Below are 12,070 nucleotides of genomic sequence, written 5' to 3'. Positions count from 1 at the left end.
AACCCACTGGAGCACAGCCCTGCTTTAAACCCCTCCAGGGATCCTCGCCCGAGATTGGCAGCAGTCGCCCGTCCGTGGGCTGATGAATGGATGGATGAAGAGTAGAGGGTGGGAGATGGAGGAGAGAAGAAGGAACAGATAAAGGAAAAGTTTTGGCAGGCGAAAGTAGCACAATGCAATGAGAGGCTATTGACTGGCTTTAACTCAAACTCTTTAACTTGAATGTCGGAAAAAGTATGCGATGGATTGCTGCCAAGAAGAGGTTGTTTGAGTTGATCAATTTACGAGTATTTTACTTAGAAATGAGTTCTGCTTTGCAGTTAATTCCACATGCGTAGTGTGTTTTCTCTGACATTCATTACACATTCAGATTGTGGTTTATTAATGACTCCCAGTGTGTTGGGCCTCCTCCCTCAGTCCTCGCCTGACTCAGCTGCCCTCCGAGCCACCCCCCCCCCCATCCCCCACCCGGAGACTCCCGGACGAGTCAGGAATGCCAATTAATTGTAATTAGAACCACTGTAAGCGTAACTATTGCTGTTGCGCTCCACTAATGAAGCAGGGCTGCAGCGGCCCCTCTGTATTTACCCCAGTGTAATCTATAATATTGATGGAGGGAGGGAGGCCAGGAGGCAGGAGGGGTGTCACACTGCGGTGCAAGACTGACACCGTGTGGAGGAGCATAGCACTGCAGCCACAAGTTCTAGCTGTTCCTTTATTTGGGGTGCAGGAGTTAAAGCTTTCATGAAGGACTTGGAAAAGCATGCTTTTATTTGCAGGATTAGTTGAATGCCTACAATGTTAATATTGAGTGCATGCGATTGCTTTGATAAAATCCTTAAATGTGCATTCCCATCATCTTGCTCTTGAAAAACAAAAATTCCATTGAGAAACAAACAGCATATTTTTGCATTTTACCTTTTAAATGCAGTATTTATGATAGCTGGACAAATTCTGCAGCATTTACCTCACACTGAAGTAAAATGTTTTAAGTGTTTTCAGCTGGTGTACAGTATATATGCACATATTTCACACACTGAAGCTCAAACAGTAAATCTGGGTGAGAAAACATGCAAATTTTCGTGTGTCATCTTTTAATATATAATGGAACACATTTTACAATATATTAATTTGCAGTCTCCACCAGATTCTAATTCATGTTTCTGCCCTGACTTCACTGTGAAACAGCTTGAATGTGAGGACAATCCTGATCATTTAGGAGCATACAATAAATTTGGATTATGTGCCTGTATCCATCCATCCATCCATCCATCCATCCATCCATCCATCCATCCAACTATGGGCGAGGGCAGGATACCAAGCAGCTCGGACTGAAACATTTCCAATGCTGTGTAGCTCATTGTTCTTCTGGTCCTGAGTGAAACATGCCCCACATGTTTTAGGTGTTTTTCTGCTCCATCGCACATGTTTTGGACTCTGGCTTTGAGTCAGGTGCAGGTCAGGAGGCCCCACAACATTGTTTAACCAGTTCAGCTTGTTAGACACCGAGTGGGACGCACTCCAATGAATAACAAATCCTTTGCCTAGGAAACCCAATAGATGACTTCCACTAGTAAAAAAAATAGTTTGATTTGCTAATTTTCAAGCGTTGAAAATGAAAAAACAACATTAGGATCATTTACTATAAGAGAGTCATTCAACTAAGTTTACCTGAAGCAGGGATTTTGTGAAGGGGAACTTTACAAGAAGCCTTTTTCTGCAGCAAAGTCTTCTGATGAAACACAAATGTTCTTGGTCTTCTACAAGATGATATTTGCATGTGATGAAGTGGCATCATAGTGTAACCATATCTCACATTAGCTCTAACACAGGTAACATTAATGTGGAATCAGCATCATCTTAACAGGAAGTTAAACCAGCTGCACAGTTGCCGTGTGTCACATTGAGAAGATGGACTCGGGGACTTTCTGAATGGAGTTTGCATCGCGTTTAGAAAGCAGTATGTATCTAAGATGCAGCTAAACAAGAGAAGTATTGAATTTTAACCTGTTAAATTTCTATTTTCTTACCATCACATTATTAACGAGCACTTTAAACAACATAAACCTCTGTGCAGCGAATAGAGACGACCAAGTCATTTCATGTATTTGGGTCATTTTCTGTTACATATTGATAAAGTGTGTAACCTTTTATCTTCAATATTTAGCCAAGCCCTTAAAGACTGAGGTTCTCCTAGAGTCTTATAGCCACAGTTAAAAGCCACATCATCTATCCGTCCACGTTCTGATGGACTCCATTTTTTTCCAATACAGCTCTTAGAGAAAACCTCTTTTTTTTTTCTTTTTTTTTTAAAGAAATGTTCCTTCGGCGTAATAGTTAGCTGAGCCTCGTGTAATAGTCCGTGTTTAAATGTTCTCTGCTCATTGTAATAGTTGGCAGGAGCTCGTGTAATAGTTGGTGTTGTGTGTGTGTGAGCAGGCTCTCAGGTAACAGAGGCCCTGCATATGAAATGACATGGTAATGAGGAGGTAGGGGAGGCGGAGGGGAGCCTTATCACTACAGGGCCAAATTCCGACAGTGAATTGCGCAGTTGTAACAAAAGTAACAGAGCGTCCATTCAGCCTGCACTAATCCAGATGGGAAAGTCAAACAGCAGAAAGTCCACGGCACAAACTCATTTCATCACTTTATTAATTTAGATATTGCCTCCTCGCTCCTGTGGGGAGAAAAAAAAAAAAAAAAAAAAAGAGCCCCTCTGAAATGACCAACATCGGTGAGGCGTTTTACTCTACATGGTTCCCCCACTTCGTCTCCTCCCGTTATCTGCTTAATTCATCCCACCAATCTTGGCTGTCTTTACCCACTAAATTTCCCTTTGACACGCATGCCTTGCTTCGCATAATCCTCACTCGGGGGCAGAATTAAAAATGGAAAAAAAGAGGAGGGAATAGGACAGGTGGCTGGAGAATCCTTGAAATAATGTTCAATGCCAGACCCAGGAATGATTTGACCAGATTCAAACTGGGGGGCTGATAGGAGGAGAGTACCCCCCCCCCCCCCACCCCTTTTTAGTTTTAGAACCAAGGGGTAAGGAAGAGGTTGACAGGTGGAAAATGTGCAGAGGCTGAGAAGTCCCTTAAGAGTCGGGTCGAAGAGTCGCTTCTAAATTGTGGTGCCAGAATGACTGCAGGGGAAAAACTGTGGCAAGGAAGATGAAAATGTCAAAATGTCACTCTCCGGAGGTCTGATTTGAAAAGTTTTCTCTCTCCACTGAAGACTGAAAATTAGAAGCGCCGACGTGTTTCTCTTCCCTCTTTGCTTGTATCCATTTTTGACCCAAAGGGACTGTGAATATGACAGATATGCTATCTTCACGTAGCCGTTTGTGGCAGGTGAAAAAAAAAAACCACCCCGTTCTGTGCCGTTTCTTTCAGCTTTATCTGACCAATCGGCACCGACACGCTTCGCTGGAGAAAAAGCTTGACGTGACAAGCTGCAGTTGTTTGCGTAGCGGCATGTCATATTGAAAATCAGTTTCTAAATGGGTTACTTTACACACGGAAAGTGCACGTGTATGATGGTGCTGTGATATGACGAGTGTAATGGAGGTGAAGCGCCACTGCAGCTTCCTCTCGCCGGCACATCACACTTCCCCTGACACCACTGACTGCTCCATGTTTTAGAGAAATGAGTCAAACGGACCATTTTAGGATTTCTCTGCAGTCATGTATCGAGAAGAGGGAAGTCTGATTCAGCTGATTCAGACGTTTTAACCCTTTGTGGAGGAGTCGTCGTATTTGGTAACTCTCTCGTTTCTGCTTTGGAGTGCATGAAGCCACCTTAGGAATTGTAAAGAATGTGACACCATATTTACTTTTTGCACCCACAAAGCACTGGGGGCTTTGTTGTAAATAACACATCACGTAGTACTACAGGGGCATCCTCTAACCACGGAGCAGAGAAGTCTCTGGTTTGAGTCCACTCTGGGGCCTTTCTCATTGCGGGTTCCTCTACGTAGTTCAGTCCCCCCCCCCCCTCCCTGCAGTCCAAAAACATGTATGTGAGGTTAAATAGTGAATGCTGTTTTTGATTGTGTATCTCTGTGTGTTTGCCCAGGGATGTACTGGAGACCTGTCCAGGGTGGATCCTGCCTGAGTTAGTTAAAGCGAATAGATTGTAAACAACATTTGTAAATGTAAACAACATTTTTTTTTTTTTTATCGCCTTTAGAAATCAGTTGAGAAATATATCTCAATAAGACAGATTTTTAAGCTTTGAATGATAAAATAAGTTCCGTTTTGGTCCATTTTTCCCTTTTCCAACACATTTTCTCATTAGTAGATGCCAAATAAGGAAGCTGGGACTACTTTTGTGACCCTCAAAATACCCTTCAGAAACACTCTACTGCTGAAATTTTCCACTTTCAAGTGTTTTAATGAGTGCTCTTTAAATGGTCACGACTGGATTTTCAGAAATGTTCTAACATTAGTAATCGCGGTCAGGACTAATGAGAAAGGCTCCTGGTCGTTTAGCTCTGGATTATAGTTATTATTCTGGAATAAAATGACACCACAACAGTTTTTTTATGCATCATTAGCTCATTTTTTTAAAGTTTTAAATGAAATAAACGCATACGGTACATCTAAAAGTCCAAATATGTGTGAAATAAGTCTTTTTCCCCCATCTGTGTTGTGAGTTTCCATCAATGCTACAAATATTGTTAGGTAGTGATAAGACACTGGTATCCGTTGTGATAACCTTGAGTAGCTGTGGTAATTACAACAAATGAAGAATAAATACAGAGAAAATAAACATGTCAGGGATCAGTTGTGGAGTGTACAAGTATGTAAGCCTGAAAACAAACAAACAGCCAAGCAACGTTTTTCCTGAAGAGTTCCTTTTAATGTCCACAGAAAGTAAAGAAATGTGATATGTTTACATACTACGTCGATGTTCATATAATCTTGCTTAGATTCTTAGTTGTCAGTCATTTGAAGTTTTCACTGAATAATTATTGTTACCGGGATTAAAAAAGGTTGATGCAGTTGTGAAGTCATGCTAGAATCTGTAATCTGCTTCAGTGATAACGTGATTTCTTTTCATTTTAATCAGTGGAGGATTAAACAATTATTCATTTCTCTCACGTTCTCTAACATACTGGTTTTCAGTATGTTAGAAGTGTGATTGAGAACAATTACAGTGGTGAAGTAATTATTATTATTTTGCAAAAATCTAGTGGCAATCCTAACATAGTAAAATGCCACTGATAATGTTTATTTATACAGATATTTTAACAGAAAACGTCTTATCGACACAGAACCAACTGAATAAATTCAGTAATAAATAAGTTATGGATGAAAAAAATTAATGAAAATCATGACTGATTTTATGAACAGAATTTTAAGAAGCAAATATTAGAAATGAACTCAATCTAACCGAGCCGTTTGGCTGCCTAAATGTAATCAAACAGCAACTGTGTGACCATATTACTGATAATTCCATTATTGTGTCATCGTCTGCACAGGATTCAGACATGGATTATTTTACCTTCAAGGGTCTGTTGTCAATCTTAAAGTAAACAAGATAACAACAAACAAAAACTGGACCGGCATTGTCAACTTGTGGATTTAAAGCAATTTCTTTCTTTTTTTTGTTAATACAGATTTGATGAAAGTATCGGTTTCCTCACGGCCTAAACATGAAATCCATTGGTGAGATAGCCGGTCGTACGAATGAACCCGACGGCGCTTCACGGTTGTTTTGCCAGATATCGAAAGAGATATTCGCACGGCGCCGAAAGTGTGACGGAGATCAGGCTAAAACAGGAACCAGTGTCTCCCGGGACATGTGGGACAGATCTACAGTGTGCGCGCTGCATGTAGGGGCAGGCTGCGCCGCACGGCGATGGCGGCAGCAGGCGCGCGGCACTATTGATTGGGCTCCACAGGCTGAGACCAGCCAATTCAGAGCACCAGTGAGCCGAGACCGATTGGGCCTCCTGAGTTACAAAATCCCACAGCTCTTCTTCTCTCGCCTGGCAAAAAAAAAAAAAAGAGTATTTCTCATTCCCCAGGCAAATGTTTTTCGAAGAGAAACTTTGAGATTTTTGGGGGCTGGAAGGAGACTTGAGGAAGGCAAATATCATGCAGGCCTTTGCTGGAGTCGTCCTGTGTGTGTGTGTGTGTGTGTGTGTGTGTGTGTGTGTGTGTGTGTGTGTGTGTGTGTGTGTGTGTGTGTGTGTGTGTGTGTGTGTGTGTGTGTGTGTGTGTGTGTGTGTGTGTGTGTGTGTGTGTGTGTGTGCGTGCGTGCGTGCGTGCGTGCGTGCGTGTGTGTGCGTCGCTGGAGAGGAGTTCAACTCCAGCGCAGGTTCATACTGACCTGGCGTGTGGATTCTGGGCGGTTGTGGTGTTCATGGTGACGTGTTACTAACACCAGTTGGGAAGAGATTGTGTGAAAAGTTGCTCTCTCATCCTTTTTTGGTGCTTTTGAGCTCATTGTTTTCGGTGCTCCAGACTCCTCTCCAGCGGTGACGTTTCATAATGGAAGTGTGATTACACACTATTTTCCAGACCAGAAATTGGTTTTTTTAACGTTGCGGTTCAATGAGCGGCCTGAAAAGAAGCTACATCTTCGGAGTGGACATTGAAATGAGATACCCATTGTCGCTGTTGTCGCGCAACTTTTAGAAAAACTTGGCTGCTGCATGCGTGAATACACGCGTTTGTGATTTCAGGTATGGAAAGCTGCTTCCGTCGCTGCAGGCCAGACAGTTTTCCGCCGCCACGGGTCTGAGCCGCATGCTCATCATCCTCGGGGTGATTCAACCCACGATAAGAGGCCAAAACGTCTCGGAGGAGCTCGTCCAACGTCAGGTATGTACGTGTCTATTGTGTACCTGTTGTATGCCTGCTTCTAAGCAAGGTTAAAAAAAAGGAAAAAGGTACAGATCTTTTTTTAATGTTACAGTTTCTATGGTTTGTAACACCATCCTTGTCATTTTATACATTTCTGTTTTTTCTATTCTCCAAGGTCTTTAAATTCTTTTAATACTTAAGATTGATGATCCCGTTACCTTTCTAAAAGACGCTTTATTTCTTTTTCTCTTTCATTATTTCCTTTTTTTTCTTGTTTGATCTAATTGTGGCCTTTTCATGTGCTTCTGCAGCAATTTGAATTGTAGAATTCTGCATGAAATATAGTGTGATTGCCACTCCGATGAGTTCAGAGACGAATATAACTCGTCATTAAGCTGAATTAGTACTATAATATTGAGTTTATTAACTATATATGGGCGCTTCTGTAACCAAAGGCGTTGCACCTTCATATGTGAAGCTCCTTTTAGCACAAAAGGCAACAGAAAGCGATTCACATCAACAAACATGAGCCACCGCAAAATACTGAAGAATCACTAGAAATGAGAATGACAACATTGAAAGATGAAAGCGGGACTAAATAAGAAGAATAAAATAGAATTCATTAAAAGTGAATGGCCTTCTGTGTGAGGCGGTGGCGTGCGACAGTAAGGAAGACAATGCAGCGGGATCAGAGGTCTAAACCAGACAAACAACTACGATTCACCACTTTGTCCCTGCGCTCAGCTTCCTCCGGCTAATTTAGACTTATTGAGGGGAAACGGTGACATGTACCAGACGTGCTGTAATGACATTCCTCTCGTCGTGCCCGTGCAGCCACAGGATGGTGCTAGTGCGAGAATAATGGCGCCTGCTCCTCAGCAGAGATACGAGCTGCCGATGATTGCAGGAGCGTTTGTCTCTGTACCGTCAGAGACGGTGAATTTGTTACCACGACGTGACACCGCGTGTCATTTTTAAACAAATGAAAATTGAGCCCCAGTTTTTTTTTCCTTCTTCTTCTTCTTCCCCTCTGAGCTTGACACAACGCCACAGACACCCTGTATCTGGTGACGCCTGTTATATTACAAAAACTCGGCCTTTTGACAGGTCATCTGGTTTGTGAGGGAAAAGCTGTTAATATAAAACTACAAGCTTTTTGCTGTGTGTTGCAGATGAGGTTTTTTTCTTTCTTTCCCCCTTTCGCTCTCATCCAAACTGGGATCTGCTGTGAATCACACGTGCAGCCGTGACACTGGTGCCTGTCATGAAGTCCTGTAGTCATTTCTTTTTCTTTTTCTTTTTTTTTTTTTGACTTTCCCTCTTGGAAACATCCCAGGCAGAGGAGTGGTAATGGATTCTGATGATGAACAACAACCAATATCTTGGAGAACATGAAGGAATGCTCCCTATGCACTGACACCTTATTTTACCGGAGAAACAAATGGCTTCACACTCACGTTTGGTCCATTAAGAACTGCGACTGTACGAATATTGCACAGGGGCTAATTTTTTTTTTTGGTGTGTGTGTTTAAACAAACGAGTTACTCTCTCATGGCCCAATGTGAACGCTCAGTGACATTTCTCCAACATTCAATCAGCATTACCGTTCTTGTCCCCCCCCCCCATGCTCTTTCCGCCCGCAGCTGTCTGTATGATGCCATGACGTCTCGGCTCGTGGATGAATGCGAGCAGTTCGTTAAGGCGCCTTGTTCTCTGCTGCCAGCCACCCACGATTTGATGGCAGCAGTGATGAGGGACCTATTTCAGCTTTTCAAGTATTACAGTTGTTGCCAAGGAGATAAGGACATCATTGTGCTTGAATTCTCCAAGGAGAGAAAAAGGTTTTGCAGACGGGCTAGTGAAGGTTATAACACACACACACACACACACACACACACACACACACACACACACACACACACACACACACACACACACACACACACACACACACACACACACACACACACACACACACACACACACACACACACACACACACACACACACACACACACACACACACACACACACACACACACACACACACACACACACACACACACACACAGAGAACTCAATAGAGCATGCAGTCCATTTCTCAAGGGCATGTTCTGTAACCACTGCTTAATTGAACTGGAGCAGAATTGTTTGCTGCAGTGTTAACGGCACCAAAAGCTATCTGGTCTCCATCACACGTGGGTGATGGAGACGGTTAAAGGCGAATTCCACGCGATTTGAGAGTTCGCATCTACTTTGCAGCGCGGTGAACTTCTCCCCCCCCCCCCCCCCCAGTTCTGCAGCAGAGAACCAGAGAGAGCACAGAGAGAGATTTCAGATGTGATGTCGGGGTCTCGGCTCCCCTGAGCGAGCTGGACGCCTCCCTCGCTGCATCCAAATGACTTTGCTGTAGACCTGAATGTTTTAGCTCTCCCTGCTTTCAGCGTATATCTGAATCTAATGATGATGTCATCGTCAAGCTTGTGGGGGAAAAAAAAAAAGCCCAATAACGAGCCCTTCATTACAGTCTGGTGTGTGGCAACTGGTAGAAACCTAAACCACGCAGGACGCCGGGGCCGAGTTTGATATGAAAATCACACTGACCTGCAAGGAACCACGTGCGAAAAGCTGAAATCCAGTCACATCCAAACTTTCCAAACACTCATTAATCATTAAATCTCCTTTGTGTGTCCGCTGAGCCTTTAATCTGGGGGATTCTTTTGGTCAATCTTGTGTAAAAAACAAAACACAACAACAAAACCCCGAAACTGTCAGGACTGTGTGGCGATGTTGCTTCGGAGCCACGCCGTGTCAAACGGGAAGAACGACAAGCTGTGACTGTGCAGTTCGTTAATTCGGGGTTTACACATTGTATTAGGATGAGCCCCTCCACAGAAGGTTCAGTTGGTGGAGGGAGTCATCCTGAAATCCCAAGTTTGGTCGTTCAATCCCCATCTCGCCCCGGCCATGTGTCCAACGCCAAGTCGCTCACAGTGGTGGGAAAGCACATTGGACACAGCAGGTTCTGTCTGTGTGTGTGTGTGTGTGTGTGTGTGTGTGTGTGTGTGTGTGTGTGTGTGTGTGTGTGTGTGTGTGTGTGTCAGTGAGTAATTGTGATGAATTATGTAAAGTGTGTCACCATTTAAAAAAACTTGAATCCAATCGATTATTCTTGTCTATAGCACACAGCAGCAGTGATGTTTCAGAATCATCCTACTGCCCCTCTTTGTTTTCATTCTACATTTTGGAATGTAAAACTGATGTCTTTTATATCATCTTGATCTAATTCTTCTCGTTTGTCCCCTTATCCTGGACCCCCACATTGATTTCCCTGACCCCCAGCGGAGGCACATACTCCACATTTAAAAAAAAAAAAACCCCAAACAAATGTGTTTATTAACATTTAGAAGGACTTTTTCACGTCTCTGAGCTGTTCAAATCGGGCCGTAATGGAAACAGGTTTTTTTTTATAAAATATTTGTAAACATTATTTTGCTTTGTGAGCAATACTGTCCAATATTTTGTCATTTCTATATATTCTCGTCATGCAGTCGGGTCTGATTACTCCTATTTTAAGGCTGTAGTGCAACAACAACAACAAGCGCACATATATAGCCAGATTGATAAAGAAGGAGCTGCAGCAGTGAGAGCTATGACAGATTGTATGGCCCCCACAGAGCCCTGATCTCAACATCAAGGAGGCATTCTGGGATTACATGAAGAGACAGGAGACACTGAAGACAGCTGAAGTTCTCCAAGATAGTTGGAACAAGCGTTACAAAAGCAAAGTGTGGACATGAAATGCATTTTTCCTGACGATCACCCATCACTGAAAAACTGTTTAGGTTTAAAAGATGTCCACTGTGGTTTTTAGAGGCTCGTGGAGTTTAGTGTTGAAGTAAATGACACTATGAAGCTTCTGATATTAAGAGGAACAACTGAAAAATAAACACGTGTTCAAAAAAAATTCAAAGATCAGTTGGGTTGCGATGTTATGATTTATTTTTTTTAAAGTGATGATGTATAAAAACACAATGTGACGGCCGGATGAAGTCAGAATCCATCGAGCTCAAACAAGCCCAACCTGAGAATCTATCGTCTTCCTGCGATTAAATGTTTGTCCACCTTGGTGTTGACCACTTTCACACCAGTGCTTTGTGTCACGAGTCCAAGTGAATCATCTCTTTTCGACACACGCAGGCGGTTTCCTTGTTTGCGAAGGTCACGGAGGCATTGCTTGGTGCGCTCATGTTTCAGTGGAGTTGCTCTTTGTGTGCTTCTCGCAGAAGTACCTGCTCAGTAACCCGGCGCATCAGAGCAGCGCTGTGGACGAGCACTACTTTCTGAATGAAAGTGCAGCTCAAGTGAGGTAGGAGAAACACACCGAGCCATCACTTTCGTGTGACGTCTGGAGTAAACAAAAGTAAATACACTGCACAATGTTGACGTTGTTCTTTAACAGGGACATCACTAAGTTCAAGCCCCTCTCCGGCCGGACGTCAGTCAGCGTGATCACTGGGGAGTCGTTCGACGAGGAAATGCCCGAAGACCTGAACCAAGTGAGCGTGTTTCCTGTATCCGCACGACGTCATGCGCCGCCGAACAATGCTCTAGTAACTTGGTAAATATCACTCTCTCCCCTCCCTTACCCCACTCCTGCACCAGATGGTAGCCAAGCTTCAAAAGAGGTTTCTGAAGGAATCCTACCCATCAGCCAATCACATTCACATAAAAGGAGCAGACCGGCGAATGATCTACAAGAAGCCATCTGCCATCAGCCAGCACCTGAGGAAGCTCGTCAACCAGCGACAAGCCAAACAGCAGAGCGAGTGACCCGTGGCCAAAACGGAGCTGCACCCCAGACACGGACAGAGGGAGAGTTTAATGCGTTTTAAACATTCAATAAAAAAAAATAAAAAATTGAAGTTATCTTCCTTTTTTTTTTAACCTTTTTTCTGCAGCCATTGGTACAGATTGTCTCCGCACCTGTGAAGGTTCATCAAGAAGTCAATTCCTGAAAATATTTTTGCACAGTTCTGCTTCATTGGAAGCTATTTAAATGAAGATAACTGGAGGGGATTCGGTGTGATGAAATATTTTCTGTCTTAGATTCATCTTATCTTTCAAGTTGTTATTTCAGGCTCCTCACCTGATTGGGCAGTGCTGAAAAATTAATACATTATTCCTTATCAATGCAAAGACCACACACACACACACACACACACTCACACACGCACACACACACACTCAACTCT

The 12,070-nt window shown here is 43.2% G+C and overlaps 1 protein-coding gene across 1 annotated transcript in view; it reads left to right on the top strand.

Annotated features, from left to right (window-relative positions):
* Window positions 1–11,716, top strand: part of LOC308114170 (uncharacterized protein) — a 28,240-nt gene extending 16,524 nt beyond the window's left edge. Inside the window, exons 8-11 of the mRNA XM_080470853.1 lie at window positions 6,695–6,833; window positions 11,102–11,184; window positions 11,278–11,374; window positions 11,481–11,716. Coding sequence (XP_080326979.1) covers window positions 6,695–6,833; window positions 11,102–11,184; window positions 11,278–11,374; window positions 11,481–11,648 — 487 coding nt within the window. The 3' untranslated portion in view covers window positions 11,649–11,716. The remainder of the gene's footprint in view (window positions 1–6,694; window positions 6,834–11,101; window positions 11,185–11,277; window positions 11,375–11,480) is intronic.
* The last annotated feature ends 354 nt before the right edge of the window (window positions 11,717–12,070 follow it).

This window comes from Lipophrys pholis (genome assembly GCF_963383615.2).
Source record: "Lipophrys pholis genome assembly, chromosome: 9".
NCBI classification, from domain to species: domain Eukaryota; kingdom Metazoa; phylum Chordata; class Actinopteri; order Blenniiformes; family Blenniidae; genus Lipophrys; species Lipophrys pholis.
This window is presented reverse-complemented; position numbering and strand designations above follow the sequence as displayed.